Below are 21,925 nucleotides of genomic sequence, written 5' to 3' on the forward strand. Positions count from 1 at the left end.
TCTCCAGAAATGAGTGTCCTCCGGAAGTGCACTCCCCACAGGCAGCTAAGGATGCTGATTTGCACAGCCTGGGACCTGCCCTCCTGCCAGAACTGTGGTGGCAGCAGAAGAAAAGTGGGGAAACAGCTTTCGTCTAGCCAGAATTATCTTTAATGGTTTAGAAATGAGTCTGTACAAAACCAGCACCACCATTTGGTGCTTCCAGTCCACCGGGGTATCCCAAAGGTCTCTTCCACCATTATCTCGTCGGCCAATTGTGCCTGAAGCCTCTGCAGAGACAGTATGGGAACACGTCACTTCTTCCGCTTTGGCTGGATGTGAGCTCTGAGAGCCGGCTTACACAGTGTGGCAAATCTTAATGCAGAAATGAGGGTGCATGGTTTGTTCCAGGGTCCTGGAGAACTGACTGAGGTGGGCAGCAGCGTGCCCTCACTTCCCCACCCGCATCGGCAAACTAGAGTGTGGGCCAGGGCCCAGGCAAGGGCTGTCTGAGCTGACAGGATCTAAAGGCACATCATGCCACAGCCTAGGGGAGTGTTCTCTGACCTCAGGGTCCACTCTAAGGATAAGGGTTTCATACTTTTAGCTAAAATATTCTTAAACGATGACAAAAACACGTATCTACTGACTTTTTTCTCATTCCTCAGAAAGGGGCTGATCTAGAAAAAGTTCAAAACCTATTTGCTTTGAGGTGATCCCAGAAGCCTCATGGAATAGACGGGAAGCACTAAGAGCACACTGGACCCCGAGTCTTGGGAGGGGTGCCTACACGGTGTGTGACACCCAGCGATCCCCTCCCGACGTCCTATCTCAGCTTCCTGAGTGACAGGGATTTGGCTGTGAGAGGCTCTCTGTGCATCTTCCCAGGTGAGACCTCTGAGCTGCTGCAGAGTTCCCAGGGCCATGCCAGCCCTCCACCACATACCTGTCTGACTTTCCAGTTGGAAAGGACATGCTTTTGTTTCCCACAGATTGTTTAAGTTTTTTGGCTGCAATGCATTTCTGAAAAGATAAGAAGCCATTTAAGCTTAGTAACAACCATGATCACATATACACGTGATAACACACCTGAGCTCAGATGGCCTGTCCAAGACACGAGCACCACTGGTGTGACTGGTTTTCTTGCAACTGGACATTTTTGGGTGCTTCTGAGGGCAAGGCTGTCAGGATGACATACGAAAGGAACACGAGGGCTCCACACTGGCTTCACCCTCCATACACCGAACTTTTAGTCACATCTGCCTCTGAAGGGCACTGACACCCACACAAGGCAAATGCAGGCTTGTGCTGGCGATGCAAGGTTTTGGCTTGTGGCTGTAATTCTCATGGTAGCAAACACAGAAAAAAATCCTTTAAAACCACATACTAGCCTTTATAGCCTCTTTAAATTTTTTTTAATTGCTGGAATAGCTGATGGGTATTGTCTGTACTTGGGAAGAAATGAGGTGAGGAAAAAGATGCAAGGGAAGAGGACTCCTAGATGGACCCACCTCCCCAGCGACCGAACAGGTAAACAGCAAGCCCCACGGGCATGCCGGCGTCCTCGGGTGTATTTCTTACCTTGCCAGACTGGGTCTGCTTGTTTGGATCAAACTGGGAAGAAGGTTTGGATTTGCCGTTTCCTGAAAGGTGAGAGGAGAGAGATGCCAGTGATCGTGTAAATGAGCACACACGCTGTAGGTCTATTCCTGGCTGGGAGCACAACAGTCAGAAGCGTGGGCTGCCAAGGCTGCCCCCTGATCACAAAGGCCTTATGGCTGACATGCATTCATTCATCACATTCCCAGTCAGCCCGAAGACCAGGCACATTCCTTACAGGCCTATTCTCAGGAGGCTAGCGGCAGGTGGCTACGCACCAGGCACTTTTACATCAAGGAAACTATTCTGGTCTCTGTATGCCAGATGGGGCCACTGCTGGTGTAGATTCTGAGGTGACAATCCTGCAGAAAAGACCATCCTGCACTCTTCCTCCTCAAAGGGATGTGTTCCAAGGTGGCCGCTATATACCACCTGCAGCCCCTTCAAAGTGGATGGACTCTCGCTGGCTGAGGAACCAGAGCTCCATCTTACAGGCATCAGGCTTTTTCAACAGAATCTTTACCATGTTTGTGAGAGTACCGTCCTGGGACACAGCTACTGGGAGGCAGGATGGAGCCAGCATTAGAGGGGTGCCACCTTCCTACCCCTCCACAGGGGCTCCTGCCGGTGTGCGTCTCGAGGAGGGAGGGGTCTGCCCGCGCTGTGCTCTCCCCTCACTCTGCTGCCTCCTCCCATCGAACATGGCCAGACATTCCTTGCAGGGGACCAGTCTCAGCCTTACCAGCAAAACCTTGGAAATCTGACTTGCTGTAGTCGTAAGGGGTAAAATCTTTTTCTGGTGGATGTGGGTCTTTTGGCTTTTTGGAAATTCTGAGTCTTTTCTTCTCTTGCTTCTGTTCTATGGTCCTGGGGTCACTTGTTGTTCGTTCTCTCTTCTTGGCAGCGTTTTCTAGCTGTATAGGAAGCATGGATGTGTGTGAGGCAGGAGGTGGTCCCCCAGTGCTCGCACACCACTTGGGACTCAGCTGCCTGCTGGGTGATAAGCCATCATCTAGCGACGGGGAGAGGAGCGCTGCCGGGGTCTGCGCAGGGCCAGTGCCAAGTGGAACACGGTCCTAGCTGGAGAATGACAACAGGCCATTTAAGAAAGGCAAGGGTTCAGTACTCCAGAGTACTCTGGGGCTGGTACAGAAGGAAATATTTACCAGGGCTCCCATAGCACGAGCTTCAATACCTTGTCTGCTACAATAGGCAGGTGGTATGGTATAGAGACACAGTAGAAAACATCAAAGAGGAATTACAAAATAAACTTTTCTGAGGGAAAATGAGGCAGGTACTAACTGACAAGCCAAAATGAAATAGAAAAACAAAAGCATTTAATCTGAAGCACAGGGTGGGCCCTCCGATATTCCAGGAAAATCCTGACCACCCCCGGGGGCATCTGGTTTCTGGAGAGGAAGCAGAGAAGCCGGCACGTACGGCAGCCTGCTGTCGGACAGACACAGCCGGTTCCGCTGGTGCTCTGCACTCTTCCTCGGCCTGGTCCTGCGCAGCTGCGGGAGAGAGAGCTGTCCATGAGATTGCTGCCTCCAGCAGCCCAGCCTCCCTCCCCAGCTGTCGAGGTTGTTCCCACACCTCCCTGCACCCCAGCAGCCTCTGCTGTTCCCCCCACCACCCTGCTCTCGAAGGATGGCGGCCTTGGCCCACGCTCTTCTCTTCACACGCATGCTCCCTCTGCCGGCTGACCTGTTCCTCTCCTAAGAGCCCCCGACCAGGCACCTGACAGCCTCTTTGACATCTCTGAGGACATTTAGGAGGAACCCCAACTCTAACATGTCAGGGACCAGAACCAAGACCACCCCTGCCCAACCCGGCTCCCTCTGCAGTCCTGCTGCTGACGGCAACCCCATGGGTCTCAGTGCTCATGCCCACAGCTCCCTCCTTCTCCACACACACCGTACTTGCCGTCAAATGCTGTCAGCTTTGCCTCAGGACACATCTGGGTTCTGGATGGCTTCTCTCGCCTGGACTGCTGCCCTGTCTCCTAACCAGCTCCCGCCCTAGCCTCCACACTCTCCTCTCCCATAACAGCACTGACTTTCAGAAATGTAAATCTGTCTGTGCCATCCTCTGCTCAGAGCCCTCCAAGGCTTCCCAGCTCACCCGGAGTGGAAGCCATGGTCCTCACCACGGTCCTGCCGTCTCTCCTTCCTCACCCCCACCGCTCCCCTCCACGCATGCTGGCCTCCTCGCTCCCTCCTGAGCATGCCCAACAAATGACCACCCTGGCCCCTGGACTTGCTGTGCTCTTGGCACAGAACACTTTTCCCCTGGACTGCTGCAGGTCGCTGCTCAATGCCACACTTATTAGACTGCCACCTCTAAGCACTGCAGAGAAACCGCCATTACACTCCCTCGTTCCCAGCTGCCCAAGCACTTCTAGGTGCCCCCTGCCATCTGACAGGACATACGTTTATTGGTTTATTGACCTCATCACTCAGTGGAAGGCAAGCTCCACAGGGCAGGGGCTGTGTCTGTCTTGTTCAGGGCTGTATCTGGACCTTTGCTGAATGACTGAACCAACAGCATGACACACAGAGCTCTTCTCTAACAAACACACGGACTGGCTGAGTTTGTAAGGAAGTGGTTGCTACCTGTTTGCTCAGCTGCCTTCTTCTTGGCAGTTTCTTTAGAGTCTTTCTGTACCTGTACCTGGCTTGCCAGCTTCCAACGGTTGCTGATCTACAATGAAAACAAAACAAAAAAACTCCAAAATTCAGCCACCGAGGAGTGTTTTATTTTCAATGAGGTGATGTAGGGCATGCTAACCTAACAGCTACATATATTTTAAGTCATAAATTCCAAATCTGATGACACGAAAAATAAAATCTCATGCTAGCTTTATTTATAAGACAGAGCACAACTGGGCTGGTGCTTTCACACCCACTGTCTCACTCAGCCCCTTCCAGAATCCTAGGACAAAGGGTTTACCATCACCACTGCTTCAGAGACAAGAAACAGGCTCAGAGAATCTAAGTAACTTGTCCAAGGGGACACAGTGAATGGTGCAGCTGGGATTCAGGTGGGACTTCTGCAAGTCTGATGAGCTCCTTTAGGAAGCATTCACCTGTGGCATCAGAACACATCTGGGTGATATGGAACATATGCATGGTGAAGGATGCACAGCTGTTCAATGTGCCACAACCGGTGGGGGGGGAAGGAGAGAAGGCAAAAAATCCACCTGATTGCCCATTTCTAAAAACAGCTGGCTAACTGCCAGCAGCAGGCCCAAGGCCCGTCAGGTGCCCGGCCCGCCTCTTGCTGCCTAGTGCGAGACCAGTGCTGGTGGGCAGCCTGCAGAGGGAAGAAGGCTTTTAACAGACAATTAACACGCTGGCTCCCAGGAGCATCTCATGGGGATCCAGGGAAGGTGTTTTCTTATTCTTATTCATAATGCTGTTAAAAACAAACCAAATAATGTAAGACAGAGTGTTTTAAAATTTAAGCTGCCACCTTTAAGAGCCTCAAAGTAATATTCACATATAAAAAGGCATCAAATTGTACATTTAGTATCCGTGCACTTTATTACATGTAAATTAAACCTTAATTAAAACCACCACCACCATCACAACAAAGACCTATTTCTTAAAAAACTCTCAAATGCTTTTGAGCATTGGATTAAAGTTCTGGCCCCTCTCTAGAAACAATGCTTATACATAAAGCGGTTTTTGCATTCGTTTTCAGAGGGTTCACAAACGGGCTTGTTTAAATTAGAAACCTGGTTCAAATAATAATTAAGTCCCCCGTTTGTTAGAAAGCCACTCTTAGAAAGGTTAACAAATCCACTTACTTCATAGATTTTCGATGATGGATCAAACTTTGCTGCCTGAGAAATGTGAGCATGATGGTCGAGTGATGGCAGAAACTGGAGAAATGGAAACAGCCGTGTTAAAGTGCTGCAGGGCATGGACCCTGGTCCCAGCTTCAGGGGAGGTGGGTGGGGTGTTCTTGTTGGTCTCATCTTAGAAGACCTCCACTCCGAGTCCCCAGCCGGACACCAGGGACAAGCATACCCACTGCAGTCACAGGCACCCTCTCCCGGAACACTTCCAGCTTCCTTCCAGGCAAAAGGCACCAATGGTTGCCAAAATCTCTGCATATTTTAGCCCTTAACAGATACAACTATTACTTACCATCCTAAATGGATTTTCAAAGGACTCCATTATGTTCTGGGCTTTTTTCTGTGCAACTGTTAATGGACCTCTTCCATTTTCTTCAGCACTAGGTTCCTACAGGGACAGAAAGAAAAAGACCAGCTGTAATTAAAACCAGTTTGTTACATTAAGATGCAAGCAAGAGAATAACAGTGATAGCAATAATAACAATGGCAGATTTTCAAAGCCTGCCATGTGTGTGAGGTACTATAATAGCATATAGTAGGATGTTTGCATAAGTATTTATTCATTCAATGAATTTTACCACATCCTTACAACCTATGTGGTAGGTGGTATTATTTCTCCATCTTAAAGAAGAAACCGAGATTTGGAGACATTAAGAAAGTCTTCCAGAGCCTTACACCTAATACAAGGGGAACAAGGATTCGAACCCAGGTCTGTCTGGCTCTAGAACTTGAGGTGGGAACCTCACACTTAACTGATAAACCTCTAAGGGTAAACAATGAACTCATACACCAGAATGTCGCTTCCAAGTGGGCCCCCGAGGTGTGCTGTCCAGCTCGCTCTGCAGTTACAGTCCCTCCACAAAGAGCCCAGGGAGACCACAGCCTCCTTCAGAGCAAACAGCTCTTCCACCTTCCCGCAGGCAAAAGTTCATGCTCACATTTCTAGCTGCCTAATCAATTTGATGGCTCAATTAAATGAAAGCTCCTAGACTCTTTTTCTCACAAATTACTGAAGCAAGGCCCAATTTAAATTTATGTAATTCAGTGAAAAAGAAACGTGACTCCCAGACAGTACATTTTTTATGCGGCATGTCACCTCCTTGGCTCTGGCCCTGCATCTAGCCTGATGGAGTGGCCGTGAAGGGTAATCCCGTAACCTCCTGAACTGCCCGCTTATCACCTGAACACTGGCTAAGCTTGATACTTGTCTTTATCCAAATGCATAGCATTTTTGCTTCTCTTACTTTCTAGAGATTATGATTTTTCCTTGAGCACGTCTGCTCTCTGCAATAATCAGAATTTTACGGGTGTATTTTCCTTTTATCCCCGGTCATTTCAATATTCATCCATCCTGACCAACAAATGCACTGTGGTCGGCCTTCTGCAAGAACCTGCAGTTAAGTCACTGAGATGTGAGACGCCTGCTGGGTAGGACAGATTGGGATAAGCTTGGTCACGGCCCAGTACATAGTGCAGGAACACAGCGCGGCCCAGGCTGGCCACGCTGGGTCTCCAGACTGGTTGGAGTCACTACCTACCATGACTCGGCCTCTTTTTGGGATGGGAAACAAGTCCCTACCCACCTACTAGTAACTGTATATCCTACTCTTCACTTTCTCTAATGAGCCAGTATAGACAGCTGCTTCCAGCTTTTTCACCCAATGCACAGGCAGATGGTGCTGGCCTTTCCTGCAGTCGGGAAACGATCTACAGCACACACCTGCAGCTCATCAGAGAGTCCACCCCATCCCTTCTGGGAACTGGGGTGACTGTCCTGTGACTGTGACTGTAAGGGGAAAGTCCTGCTCATGCATCACGAATCATGCTCACCTCCTGCTCGGCGAGAGCTACTACCGAGACGCCAGACCTTCCTTGAGGATTCCCTCACACAGAGCTCACAGAGAACCCTCCACCCACCTCACGAACCACCTCATCCAGAGCAGCGAATGCCATCTTCCAGTCTGCCTCCATGCCCATTCCCACTGCTGCTTGTCTTGCTTTGGGCATTAGTCTCAAAGGTGGATGCAATACAGCCAGGCAGACGGATAAACCCAATAAATCCCTGTGGGTCTACATCACCTCGCGAGCATTTCCGAAATGACTCACGTTAAACAACGTGATGACAGCAGTGGCGATCAGGCCTCTGGCATCCAGCAGGGCCTCCTCTTCTTTTCGGTCAGGGAAGAGGCTTGCCTGTTTCTGCACTGCCACAGGCCCTAGAGGGAAGGAAGTCAGTATGGCAAAGCCCACCGGATATTTACAAGGCAATTTCCAGCCTCTCCAGGACACCCCAGATGTACCTTACCGTTGGCTGGGGTAACAGGATAACCATCTGAAGGGGCGTGGGAGCAGTCATGAGGGCCAAAGAGAACGTTCTCCAATCTCTGCATCAAAAAGAAATCCAACAGGCCACCATGAACAATGGACAGGAAAGCAATAGCTTCTGGCCTGCAGCGTCAGGCGCTGGCCTCTGGCGGTGACCGATGTCCTCCCAGCAAGGACGCGCCGCCCTACCTCAGGGCTGGGCAGAGGTCCGCTCTTCTTCACTCCAGCTGCGACTTCAGACTACGAGTAAAAACAGAGAATTTGAGGAAAGTTGCCTATACTTGACAACAGTAGTTTTTTCCTCAGCACAGACCATGTCTCTTCACTACACTGTTTTTTTTAGATTTTCTTTCATCCTTTCTTCCCTTACAGTGCCTGGCCCTGTCATTACCTAGTGCTCAATAATTATTTGTTGAATGGAAGAATAAAACCCTGTTATGTTCTAGGCACAATACAGATGACTGTAAAGAGCTTGAAAAAGACTCTTTCTTGTAACCAGGGTTTCTCTCTTTACCTGGACTAATTATAGAGCTGAGAAATTTTAACGTGAAGATTGTAAATGTGTTTATTCCCAGAGTCTCTTTTTTCTCATCGCAAGGGGGCTGATTTTAAGTCTTCCTTCATCAATAATCTTTCAAAAAATTACAAACATGATTTACCACATATTAACATTATTACTGAGGCAACATATTAAAAACTGTCCCATTAAAACGTGTTAAAACATACCAAGCCACCTGAACACGTGTGACTACAGAAGAGTGCACACACACACACAGATGCATGCTGCTGTACGTGTATCTATGCGTATGTACACTCCGAGAGATACAGGGGTCTATATTTTTGGCCAGATATCTTGCTTCCACATAAATTTGTCTAACTTTTACATCTCCTTCACAATATTAGCTCTTTCTGATTTCCCCATTTCTATTTAAGATGCTCTTATTTTCCTAATCACATAGGCTTTATATGTGGAGTGAGCTATCTTTGATTCCGCCTCCATTATCCCCAAATCCACCTGCCATTCAGAGAACACTCTAAGTACTTAGCTACGTACTCAAAGGGAAATGGCAGCCATTTTCATTATCGTTGCCAAGTCCCATCAGCCTTTTCTTCTGGTGATGCTTCCTGGACCTGTCCTCTCCTTTCTTCTCTGTGACTACCACACTCCGTAGGGCTCTGCCACTTCACAGTCACCACTGCTAGCCTTCTAAAGTGCACTGCCTGTGCTGAGATTCCCCAGTCCACATTTTCACACCAGGTATATGCTTCTGAACAGCAGCTGATCGGCTCAGTCACTAGACATTACTTGCTGTTGGTTTATCATAAGGTCATAAAATAAGGGTAAACTTTAGCTTTTAACTGGCATAAAGAAGAGCCATCCAATGGATTTCCTAAGCCTTAGTATTTCCTTGGGGTTTTTTAGAATGGAGACCAGATCATGCATGTAGGAGACTACAAAGAGTAAGATGCCAATGGACAGAACAGGCCTGCTGAGCTGGGAACCTCAGCACAAAAGCCTCTTACCTTGAGAAGGGGCATCTCTCGAGCCTGCTGGATCAAAAGGTGCATTTCATTGACCTGCTGCCGCACGAGGGGTGGCACAGGGTTACAGCAAGCGATGACACCCTGCGGTTCCCTGAAGACAAGAAAGAATGAAAGAACATACCCATCACTTCGGAACACAGCCCTCCAAGAGGCTTCCAGACAAGAACAATGACCAGGAAAATCTGAGTGCTCCAGCTACAGTGAAGATGGGCGAACGCATTTGTGTCAGGCAGCCCGGGGCAGCTGCTTCCGTGCGCCTCTTTGCGGCCCCACGCTCTGAGGACACTCCCCTTACAGCCTGTTCCTGTATGGGGAAAAGTGCAAAGGAGAACCACAGCTCTGCTGATCTGCAATTCTGCAACAGGGTGAACAGAAGATATGAATTCTGATTCTTTGCTTATACTCTGATAAATATCATAAAACATCTGAAGTCATGAGATGATTTAGTTTGGAAGAAAGCACAGATGAGAGAATCTGAGACACTCTTCTTCCTTGAAAGTGGATGCTGTAGCCTCAGAGACTTACACTGGACTCCATATAAGACGCACCCATTGCAGTGATTCCAGTTCAGAAGTTTTAGCTCCTAAATGGCAGCCCAAGGGCAGGAATTCTGAACTCCTTGGACTCGGAACTTCTTAAGAGCACTAAACAGCCCTGAGGTAATAACAGTCAGGGAAGCTTGACTTTGAAAGACGGAATGTCTCTAGTGAGAAAGTCACAACCTATTAATCAGTTCTCAGACTCACTTAGGCAGCTCCTCGGCTATCTTGAGCATCATGTGGTTTGGCAGTACGTATCTGGAACAAAACACACAATGGGATCACATGAAATGCCGCCAGCAAGTTCCAGTAAGTGCTAAAACCCAGAGGAAATGTAACCAAGTTCCATAGCAGAAAGAAAAAAAAGCCCATAATTTCCCCATTACCAGACCTGCTCAGTCTCGGAGCAAATAAAAGAACCGCTGGTCCCTTACCCATAACTTTCATCCTCCCTACGAGCAGTTTTATCCCTCCAGGCAAACAGCAGCTGAAAGGCTGTCAGCTGCTGTGTGTTGAGATGCTTCTTTTGTTTCCGATATAGTTCCAGGTAGGACTCGTCAGTGAAGATAGGTTTGATGAACTTCTGCAAAATTTTAGAGAATATTCTCAGTCAATGGATATCAAAATTGCTCCCGGGGCTCTTCAAAACACTTGGCCCCTTTTCATAAATGTACAAAGCAAAGAAGAGAACTAGGACCTGACAGAAGCAGAGAGTGGCTGGGCTTGTGTGCCTGGCCAGGGTTTACCTTGAGGCAGATGTCCCTGCTCCGCTGCCACACCACCTGCAGCTGCACAGGCTGGTCGTTGCCACGCTCCCACAGTTCCAGCCGCATCTTATCATAGATGTAAAGCAAGTAATGGGTATCACCTCGGGCATAGCTGAGCATCTCCTCAGGCAGAGGCCTAGAATCACAACAGAGGAAACTACCTCACCGATTTCCCCTAGAGAACCCAGGGGACTAGTCCGCGGTGTGAAGGCTTCCTTGGCCCCTTTTGTATCAAGGATTCTTTCACAGCCAATACTGTAGTTATATGAACATTTCTTACATCTTAAGAACTCACTGTTTTCACAGCTGGGTAGAAAGGGCAGTAGGGTGATGATGTGGTTAAAATAAAAGGAGGGCCCTGTTGTCCTGAACTTGAGTCTTAGCTCCAGATATCGGTCCTTGGACAAGTCACCTAAGTTCTCTGAGGTCACTTTCCTTACTTGTAAAATGGAAATAGGGCAGCTCATAGGCTGTTGTGAGGATTACACAGGATGGTTTCCCTGAAGCTCTCAGTCCAGTACGTGGTGGCCACAAGGCAAGGGTTAAATAACAAGTGGTGGTTTTTAGATTTTGTCAATTTTCATCTTATATTTGGACTTATTAGATTCTCCTTAGAAATTCTAAGTTTAGTGGCTTCTTCATACAGCAGCTGCAACCTCAAGGAGGAGGCCAGCCATCAAAAATGATCAAGCTGAGCGAGAATTCCAGAAGAACGGCAGGACTCTATCACCACCTTATACCAAGTAAACACGTGTCACAAAGCCAAAGCAATGCTCTCTCATCTATCTACCTTACACATAAATACAAGCACCCCTCCTAGGGAGACCCAAGTCTCCAACAAGAGCCTGGCATGGAAAAACAGACATGGCACAGCTCTTTCAGCAACTAGTTCCATGAAGCTTAATGTAACAGAATCAGCCAACGTAAGCTCCCCATTATCATCCCAAGACTTCCAGTTGAGTCATGCCACTGAAAACAGCTGTAGAAAAGCCAGACAACATTTAACTCAAGATTCATGAACACAGATCTCCGTGGGAGAGAGGTGGATGAAGGCCACACTTCCTTCTGCCATCCATGTCTCCCTGTCAAGAACACTGACCGTATTCTCCAATCAGCCAGCTGATACTGCTTGTTTGATTCCACATTGCAGTAGAGTTGCAGCAGGTGATCGAGTGAGTGCCTGCTCAGGTTAAGAAGGCGTGCAGCCTGATGGGTGTCAAACATGTTCACTACATACAACCCAAAGTCTTTCTGTAGCCATTCTATATCTGAATCAGCACCATGGAAGACCTGAAAAAAAAACAAGAGTCACACAGTACAATGTGAATAAGGCCACTTGTGCTCCGAAATGAACTCTGCCTCTAGGTTATTAGAACCCCGGAATTAGAAGCCAGAAGGAACAGTAAAATGGGTTCAGTTTTAAATGATTCTTTTAATTTGGGCCACTGCCTTCTCTACTAATTGTATACTCTTAAAGTCTGAAACTGCTAACAGCCAATGATTCTAAAAAAGCAGCGCTCCTAGCTTCCAGGGTGTCATTAAGTCCGAGCAGTGCTGATGGCACAGGCTCGCTGCAGCAGTCATTAAAGTAATTTAATGTTTCTCTCGGTGGTAACGAGCTAAGTCTTAGCTGTCCTAATAGGGACTTAAGAAACAAAACCATTTTAGTGTGTGGCACCCTAATGTAGGAAATGACAGTTATTTCTCTCAACTTTATTGGGTCTGTGTTGAAGTAATGAAACAGTAAACTGAAAAGCACTTAAATCTTGCACTCACATGCAAGAGCTGGAACAGGCTGGCTGACCTTAACAATAGCTGCGTCCGTGAGGCTCTCATTGAGAATGTGCATGTCGCTTCGAAGCTCCAGGGTGTCGACGATGAAGTCTTCTGTTCGGGTGGAAATCTGCATCAGGCAGGTCAGCCCTAGGAAGCTCCTGTAGGAGTGGTGCTAAAGCGCACAGACGGACAGGGGAGTGTGGAAAAATGATTTTACTCAGCCCCCTTGTACTGATTTTGAAAAGCTGGCTATAAAGCAAAGTTATGTGATTTTTACCAAAAAACACATTGAAGTTAGTACTTTTTGAGTAGGAGAACTCACAGGAAATAAATAAAAATTTCATTCAAGGCCATGTACAAGTTACCTCCAAGTCTACAGCGAATTCTTGACAATTCAAGAGCTTTTCGTTGAGTTCCACTAGTTCATCCAGGGAGGATACAAAGTGGCAGGGTGTTTCTCCTATAGGCCGATACAGCTGGATCCCAAAAGCACAGGTAGAAAAAGAGAGGAATATTAAGGTCATCCCTCACTGAGTACAAAATCAATTATGAGTTCAAGAAATGACTCAAAGTCACAACCTTCTATTTCAAAGATATTTAAGGAAAGACAAAAAATTACACTTTTTTGACTCCTTTTGGGCTACTCAAATACCATCCATAAACTAAGTTTGGGTACTAACCTGGGGTTGTGGCTTTTGAAGGACTGAATCTGGTGGAGTGAAGTGATCTAGTTCGTACTGATAAGGATGTGCAAACCTGAATAAATGAAACAGGAAGAAAAATCTTTTATATTAATTCCATGAGTCAAGGAAAAACAACTGTTAATCCATTTGATTTGTAAAAGCAAATGAAAAAAGACCATTGTGAAAACATTTTCTCTTTATAAAATGCATCATTATTTCAATGATAGTTCAAGTGCATCAAAAAAATCAGGCCAGAGTTGTTCACCCTTAATGTATGATAATTAAAATTTACTCGTTTATAAAGATTTGAGCACTCACTTCAAAACATTGTATGGCTGGTGTGTGAATGATACAAAAATGTGAAATAGAGCTGATCTCTGAACAACATGAGTATGAACTGCGTGAGTCCACTTATATACAGATTCTTTTCTTTTTTTATTATCATTATTATTTTTATTAAGGTATCATTGATACACATTCCTATAAGGATTTCCTACAAGAAAAACAATGTGATTGCTACATTCACCCATATTATCGAGTCCCCGCCCATATCCCATTGCAGTCACTGTCCATCAGTGTAGTAAGATGCCACAGAGCCACTACTTGTCTTTTCTGTGCTATACTGTCTTCCCCATGATGCCCCCCACACCCTGTGTGCCAATCATGATACCCCTCAATCCCCTTCTCCCTCCTTCCCCACTCCTCTCCTTTGGTAACTGCTAGTCCCTTCTTGGAGTCTGTGAGTCTATATGCAGATTATTTTCAATAAATATACTGGAAAATTTTGGAGATTTGTGACAACTTGAAAAATATTTTCTCTAGGTTACATTATTTTAAGAATACATGATACATGTAACACAAAATATGTGTTAACTGACTTGATGCTATTGGTAAGGCTTCCAGTCAACAGTAGGTTATAAGTAGGTTCTTGGGGAGTCAAAAGTTATATGCAGATTTTTGGCTGCATGGGGGTCACAACCCCTAACCCCACACTGTTCAAGGGTGAACAGTATATAATTCCTTTTGGTTTGGAATAATGATTCTGTGAAGTGAGAGAGGATGGGGCAAAGCCTCAGCTGGTCATATGCCAAATAGTACATTTTTGTTCCTCTATCATACACTTGCATAAAAATCCCGAGTCTGCGAGTTCATAGAGGGCACGGCTGCCTTGCATTACCCTCCTTTCCTTAGCACTCGGTCTGTAGCCTCAGAGCGCAGGGCTGGGCTGAAGGAACGAGTGCCTGGCACTCTGGTTTCATGTGAGAACAAGGCCAATATTAACATGGTCCTTAACACCCTTTTGTACATACTGAAGGCAAAGTCCATTTGTCTATTTTAAGCAATTCTTCCGAGGTGCTTAAACTGCTGGTGAAAACTGCCTCGTCCTTACTGAACTCGTTAGTGGGTCCTCACCCGACAAGGAAGGCAGAGTGGTGCAGAGGAAGGACAGTTTTAAGAAAGTGTGGTTCAATGTTCTCGTTCTGTGGGAAGTCAGCAGCTCTCGTTTTGTGTTTACATCTATACAGTAGGGGTGAGAGCAACTGCTGCCTCTCGACTGCAGAGGGCCTTACACTAGACAAAGCTTGTGCAGGCCCTCCGTGAACACAAACAGGAGGTTTTATTGATAATACCCACGACAGAGTAGGGTGAAAAATTCCTCAGATTCTTTGTTTTCACTGACATACTTTACAAGGTGGAAATGTGGCATGAAGGTAAGTGCTCCCAGTGGAAGGTTCAGACAGGCAAACGCTTACATGTCCTGCTCCACCTGCTGGGTCCTCTGCTGATGGATGAAGTCCGCCAGGGCGGGGGGCACATCCAGGTCCTCGGGACGGTCCTGCGGCCGCTCTCGCCTTTCCTTGGAGAGTGCTGCAGACCCCCCAGCGACAAAAACACCATTAAAAAAGAGGTAAACACATTCTTATCTTGTCTAGTTATGATGGGGTTAACTGCCTCCTTTTGAAGAAAGGAAGGTGGGAGGGAGACTTTTTCCCTTTTATTTGTTTTTGTGAGGCAGTTTGTACTACTTACCCTGAGGGAGGGGTTTCTGAGCATTGGGCTTGATGAAAATTTTAGGAAGAAATGGTGTATTGGAATTGTCAATCTTTTCTCGGAATTTAAGCTGAGGTCGGATGATGTTTTTTGCGTGAAGTAGTCGGAACGTTTCAGATTTCGTTTTTTTGCTATATTCTCCTGCCTAGGGTCAATAAATACAAATACTTTATAACATAGCAACTTGATGAATTAGAAAAGTAAATTCCAATTTATGCCTTTTAAGAGCATTCATTTATGAATGTAATGTGCATGTGAGACTGGGGGTTGCAAAGTAGGGAAGAGGTATGGTCAGGCTGCACCTCCTTATGAGAGTTAAGTTAGGGACTGACCAGGTCTGTGCCCAGTAAATTAGAATGGAAATGCAAATTAGAATGGGCAAAGGCCCCACTACGAAGCTGACATTAGAAGCTCTAGCGTATCTGAAAGGAAGCCCTCACCTTACGGTTCCAGCTGGACACTATTGTCTTGGGGACCTGCAATCCTGCAGGGAGGACAGGCTGCTCGTTCTTATTCACACCCGAGGCTTCATCCAGTAAAATGCCCTAAGAGTGGAAGAGGTATTAGTTTAGTATCTGCCTTTCAGGGCTGATTACCTAAAATTTCAAAGAAATATATTCATAAATTATGTGTGAGAATATATACATATGAGAGTTATTCTAAATAATTAAAGCATTATTTGCTCAGAGACAGGGCAGTAATCAGCCATTCCCAACCCTTGACCAACTTCCTTTACAGTTCTGAACTGGACCGAAAATACAAAATCATCTAACAGTGTGGTGCGGCCCACCGAAACAATTAAAAAGACCCTAGATGCATATACTAAACATAGAAGGGTGGTATATTTAGAGTGAGAACGGAGGGTGTCCCATCTAGTTCGTCCTGCAGAAGCAGGTGTGGGGCATCAGTCTGGGCACCAGTAACAGAAGTGCACCCAGGTGACCAATGGCAGCCTGTCATGACAGGACTTAAATCATAAAATAGGAGAAACCACTGCAAGACCCGTGGGCATTCAGACTATGGAAGAGAAGACTTCATAAGGCAGAAGGCACAATTTAAATTCTCTGCAGGGCTATCACATGGTTGAGCGCTGAATTTGTTTTGGACGATGGCAGTGTATTTCTGTAAATAATATTCTGCCGTAGAATCAGGCATAAACAGACAGTAAGCTAAACTGTATGATCTGCATTTCCTTCCAAAGTCAGGGTGTTCAGCCAACTGTGGATAACTGTAAAAAGAGAGTAGATTTTGGTTGGGTTCTTATCCAGAGGCCTCTTCTATTTAATGCAAATAGGATTTGCAGATCCGGAAGGTAGGTTTGTAATGAGGCACTTTCAAAATAGGCTTCCACTGGGCAGCGGTATGTTGACGTGATGTATTTGAAGACAACTGTTTTATGTTTGGGAAAGAGAAGCTATATTAGAGTAAATGAATGTCCTTCTGGGCAAGAAATGCTCAAATTCCTTCTTTTCATTTCTAAGATACTTGGGTATCACATTTTGATAACACAGAAACTCTTCATTTGTTAGTTATCTTAAGTTTGTTGAAATACTCACCACTCTTTCCAGAATAACATCATTGGTATCAACTAGTAAATCAAACTTGTCCTCCAGCTCAGTCACTTTATTTCGATCCTTTATGTTGCTTCGACACCCGTGGTACTGCATTACCCTACTCATGCTAGAAGCAGAAGGAAACCAAGGTTAGTTTGTACACTCTTACTTATTTGTTTACAATCTTGGAGGAAGTTCGAAAGGCCTGGCTTTGAGATTGGGGAAATATTAGTAAATTTGGAGTTTAAATTTTTGATTGGGGAATTATTAGTAAATTTGGAGTTTAAATTATAAAAAATATATCGACTTTTACATATGTAGACAGTGTATCTCTTTGATATGGGACTTGAAATCCTAGATCTAAGATTCTCTCTTACAACTGTAGTCAGTATTTGCTTTCTCATAAGTGTATTAGGATAGACAATACACAAACACTGGTTTTGTTTTACTGTTGCATGACAGAATTAGAGAATATTGAGAATATTCTCAATAGTTTTTGACCAAACTAATAAAACCTGCTCCTTTACAGCAAAAAGCATTGTTAGTTGTGTGGCCTTAGGCAGTTCACTAAATCTCACTTTCCTCATCTGTTAATTTGAGGAGTGGAAGAAATTACCTCAAAGCTTCCTCTAAATTCTAAAATTTTTATAATAATTTGTAAACAATGTACTCTGCATGTTTTAGCATGAAATCTAAAATAGATTGTCTAATTCTGTCTTGCAACAGTAAAACAAAACCAGTGTTTGTGTATTGTCTATCCTAATACACTTATGAGAAAGCAAATACTGACTACAGTTGTAAGAGAGAATCTTAGATCTCTAGGTTTTCAAGTCCCATATCAAAGAGATACACTGTCTACATATGTAAAAGTCGATATATTTTTTAAAATTTAAACTCTAAATTTACTAATATTTCCCCAATCAAACTCCACTGTCTCATGTTATAGCTCTTTATAGCACTGATAATTATGGTAAGAAAAAACAAATTTCAGGAAAAATGATACTTCTTTACCTTAATTTTTTTCAACATGAGAAAACAACATATCTTACCACTGAAGCAACCTGTCTCCCTGTGTTTCACAAAATGCCTGGAAGCCAGGAAAACTTCGGTAAAAATCATATTCATCGCCAAACTGTGGTAGGCCCCCAGACGCCTTCGTGACTGCCACCACTAACCCGAGAGCGAACTGTAAAAACCAGAAAAACAAGCATGCCTGACATGTGAATTCCCATTCATTTAGCAACTCATTTTTTTCAAGATCTACTATATATAATGCATCGTGCTAGATGACGAAGATGCCCAATCTTCATGCATTCAACAAATAGTCATTTAATGAAATTTTACCTCGCACCCTTGGGACACAATGGTGAACATAAAATCAAGTTTTGGAGCTTACATCCCTGGGAGAGTGGGCAGAGTAATAAATACATATATATATATTCTAGCTAAAATTCAAAATGGCCTGTGTTTGAATCTTGGTTTTGCTACCTATGAACTGAGATCTTGGGCAAGTTATTTATTTAGTGAAAATCACAGGCTCTGAAAAATAGGCACAATAAAAGTGCCTACACCACAGAGATGTGAGGAATAAATGAGCTGCTAATATAACCAGTTAGGATAGTGTTTGGCAGGCACATAAGTGCAACTTTATTATTACTATTCAAATTCAGATCCATGAGCTTCCTACAGGAATATGTTTGTGTTTCCGTTTGGACAAGCATCAAAAAACAATGTAAGAATATTCTAGGTTCTTTGGATGACCAATTTATAATGCCTACTGCCTATAACTGGACCTGTGTTTCTAGTCCCATTTAGTGCCAAGTGGTTCTCTATTTTAATTGCTGTGTGGTAAAAAAAAACCTGAAGTGGCTGTCATGGATAAATTGATGGTTGGTCATATGAAGTCCAAAGGTCATCACTGTGAGATAGTAAGAAACATTGTCCAAGAGAAAAAGAAAGGAAGTGGGAGCTTGGGCCATGGCTAGTGATACAGGAGCAATCAGAGCCAAATAAATGAATTAACAACATCTAATGATAAAGTTGATATAATGAGAATGGAATTCTTGGGCATTTGTAGTGTTACCTTTCAAATTATTTTAGTTTAATGATTTTGTAAGAGCTATGCATGATGTATTTAAACCTAGTTTTATGTCTGTTCACATTTAAGCAGCATTACGCAATTTAAATGAACGGTCTTTGGGTTCTTTCGAGGAGGTGTAGATAAACGTTCTAGGGTACCTTAAGGAGGGAGCCTCGGTGGCGGCTGCTAACAGGTGCCATTAAACCCAGGGCCCGGGATTATGCAGGACGGCACCACAGGAGAGGGAAGAAGCGCCCCACCCCACCCCCCGCCGCCGGAGGGGCGGATACCCGCAGGCGTGGGAACCGTTAAACGGCCGAGCCCCTCGGGGGTCCCAGGCCTGGGCGGGGTGGGGACGCGAGGGCTCGGGACATCAGAGTGAAAAAGCAGCCCTTCCCACGACGCGGTGACAGCGTTCACACTCGGGGCTGCATGGACTCAAGCGGCAGAGCGAGGGCTCAGGGAAGCAGGGCCTCCCTCTGTCCGCGTGAGGGGCCCCAGGCCCGGAGGATGACCTGAGAGAGCGCCCGGCGCGGGCAGCGACCCCTCGACTCCGTCCCGGGGCTCCGCGGCGGCGCGCGCGGCCAGCCGGGCGGCAGCAGAGAGCGGGGCCTGCTGTTGCCGACCGCAGGCGGCTCCCGGTGTCACGGGGGCTCCCGCGTACTTACCTTCACGAAGCTGTCTGCGTCCTGGAAGCCCGGCAGCACCATCTCCTCCGAGTTAGCAGCGCTCGTCGCCAACGGTGCCTTCGATTCTCGCGGACCGGGAGGCGCCATTTTTCCGGCCTGCACGGCTCTTCTCGCGAGAGTGCTTCGGCCGACGCGGTGTGCACACTCTGCGCATGTGTGAAGGCCACCTTCGTGGCGACGAGCCGGTGGGAGTATGGTTTGGGGTATAACCGCGGAGCGCCCCACCCAAAGAACTTTACGTTTTTTCTTTCACCTCGTATTGTGTCATCCCAACAACGCTGTGATTTACGGTGGAACGCAGAGGGCCCAATTGTCCTATTTAAAGCCAGCCTCTCCCAGGTTCTGATTCCGTGCCACCATCACCCACTTGATCTCGGCTGCAGCAATTCCATCGTCCCTCTGGCATCATCTATCCCCTCCCTTGCTACTGGTTCATTCCTAACAGCCTACTGTCGCTCTGGCATCTCCCCCAACTAAAGACAAAAGGCAAAACAACGCGCCACCCCTCCTTAAGCCACCGGCACATTTCTCCTGCCCTTTATAGGTGAACTTCTGGAAGAGGTGTCCACACGGCCCACGGTGCTCTGAAATTCCAAGTCAGGTGCTCCTCCCCATCTGCACCGCTGGAACCACTCTTGTTGAGATGCATAGTGGAAACTCCAAACTTTAAATGAACCCTGGGAGAGCTCTGGTTGAGGAAGAGGCACTACTAGGCATCTGGGGATGGATTCCTGGAACTTGGTGGGGTGTATCCTCTCTAAGATCAGGGTGGCATACCCTTAATTACAATCCATTCGGTTTAGTAAGTGTTCAGTGTTAGCTGTTATCGTTATTCATCATATCTGATTAACAGGATGCTTGTTTTTTCACTTTTTTGTTCCCCTTTGTGTACCACAGGTATACTGGCAAAGCAAAGGCCCAGCCTAATTCATTTTAACAACTAATATTTTTGAGCACTTATTTCATATCGTTTCACCTACTACGTAAGTCAGGCTGTGCTGAGTGCTTTACATGGATTATCTCACCCTCAAAACAACCTTAGATCCACACTTTCAGAGGAGGAAACAAGCACAGACAGATTAAGCACCTTCTCTAAAGTCACCAGGTAGTATGAAGTGGATTTGAGATTTGAAACTAGGTAATTTGACACCTTAGCCTTAACTAACAAATTACTTTATCTGGCTCCAGGAGTTTTAAGGTCACGGAACCCTAAGAATGCAAGGATCCCTTTGAAAAATCATTATTTTCCATATCCCTCCCTTCAGCTGGGGTTAACATGAAACCATCCCAGAGCGACTGGTTCATTAGACTGTCTTTAAAGGCTTCCAGTAGCTGTTCACCTGGTAATTCATTGCAATAGAAGATTTTGCTTAGCTATAACTTAAAACCTGCTGGACTCACCAAAAATCTTTGTCCCAAGGACTCTCATGTCCTAAGGAGGTCTTTATCATTAATGGTCACCATTGACCAGGGTCCATTCGGTGCCATTCTGTTTATCTTTCATGAATGGTACATAGTCATTGATAGTTATTTCATGTAGAACCAAGAAAGTTGTGATTGTATTTTCTAGAGCAAAATAGTGGATACATGACTTAGGACTGTATAGAAAAATCTAAGGTAGGTATGAGACTTCCTATGTGAGGGCTAAAACTGCTACCAGCATCGCTATTGAGAGTTAGATCCATCTGAAATACAGGAGCCCTCAGACATGTGTTTATGGAGCACCACTGTGGGCCAGGTCTTCTGGCAGATTTGGGGATGCAAAGTCACATGAAGTATGTATGGTTCCGGGCCTTGTTATTCTCATGTTCCTCCTAATAAAGTTCTTTGAACAGCTTTTATATGATTTTTCATTGGGTAGCTGTGGCCCATAAGCATTTAGGAAAAAAAATTTACTTGAACAATTAAACAGTATTCTCTGGAAGTTCTTCTCAGACATGCCCTCTCTTTAGAGGTATCTATATATATTATTTGCCAGCTCCACTTAATGTTCTCTTCTTCATTATTGCAACAGCTTCTTTACTAGGTCTGGCAGCTTCTCATTTTCTTTCCCTGTTTGACCCCTGTTGTCTTGTAAAAACACTACTCAGATTCTACTTAAGACTTACCATGGTTCTGTTTCTGCAGCATCAGGTTCAAAATCCTTTTGCCTTTGAACTGTGAGGTGGGGCACAGGCTGGCCCCACTCTACTTTCTAGCATCCTTTTGATTCCCATAATTTCTTGTATTCCCCACTGGTGCACTGAGCCTGACATGCTGAACTGTGAGGTCAATCTGTGTGAAACTGACATGTATATGTCAAAACGAATACCTGCAATCTAATATGGTTCAAATTAATTCTTGCTGTTCCTGCATGATATTTTATACCTCTTTTCTGCTGAGAATGTTCTCATGTGCTTTATCTGACAGACACAAAGTCTCGCTCTTCCTTTAAGACCCATGGCAAATGTCTTCCTGGATCCTCCAGTGGAATTAG

At 45.6% G+C, this 21,925-nt stretch overlaps 1 protein-coding gene across 4 annotated transcripts; it reads right to left on the bottom strand.

The window, feature by feature from the left end:
- Positions 1-127: 127 nt before the first annotated feature.
- On the bottom strand, positions 128-21,258 carry EXOSC10 (exosome component 10). 4 transcript variants are annotated; one of them, XM_017649972.3, is made up of 25 exons: positions 19,429-21,253; positions 17,730-17,866; positions 16,684-16,807; positions 15,568-15,672; positions 15,107-15,272; positions 14,830-14,944; positions 13,073-13,148; positions 12,758-12,868; positions 12,421-12,564; positions 11,716-11,906; positions 10,596-10,752; positions 10,284-10,432; positions 10,057-10,107; positions 9,290-9,401; positions 7,955-8,005; positions 7,746-7,824; positions 7,547-7,656; positions 5,733-5,828; positions 5,390-5,464; positions 4,194-4,281; positions 3,019-3,092; positions 2,321-2,492; positions 1,561-1,622; positions 926-1,002; positions 128-354 (listed from the first exon to the last, which is right to left on the bottom strand). In XM_017649972.3, exons 1-25 carry the CDS (start codon positions 19,534-19,536, stop codon positions 294-296), a joined length of 2,691 nt encoding a protein of 896 aa, XP_017505461.3. In that variant the 5' UTR covers positions 19,537-21,253; the 3' UTR covers positions 128-293. The 4 variants fall into 4 exon arrangements, with proteins under 4 accessions (XP_017505461.3, XP_017505462.3, XP_073089290.1 ...); XM_017649973.3 differs by having other exon boundaries at positions 128-269; positions 19,429-21,252; XM_073233189.1 differs by lacking the exon at positions 19,429-21,253 and adding an exon at positions 18,919-19,049.
- Positions 21,259-21,925: the final 667 nt, after the last annotated feature.

Source organism: Manis javanica, chromosome 4, assembly GCF_040802235.1.
Source record: "Manis javanica isolate MJ-LG chromosome 4, MJ_LKY, whole genome shotgun sequence".
NCBI lineage: Eukaryota > Metazoa > Chordata > Mammalia > Pholidota > Manidae > Manis > Manis javanica.

Bases quoted from the DNA above. Each gene is read 5' to 3' on its own strand.
- EXOSC10 (XM_017649972.3), bottom strand. From the start codon at position 19,536: ATGGCGCCTCCCGGTCCGCGAGAATCGAAGGCACCGTTGGCGACGAGC. The intron at 12,565-12,757 runs GTAACTTGTACA...TGTGCGCTTTAG, and splicing joins AATTCGCTGTAGACTTGGAG to CACCACTCCTACAGGAGCTT. The intron at 10,433-10,595 runs GTAAACCCTGGC...AAAATTTTGCAG, and splicing joins GCAGGGACATCTGCCTCAAG to AAGTTCATCAAACCTATCTT.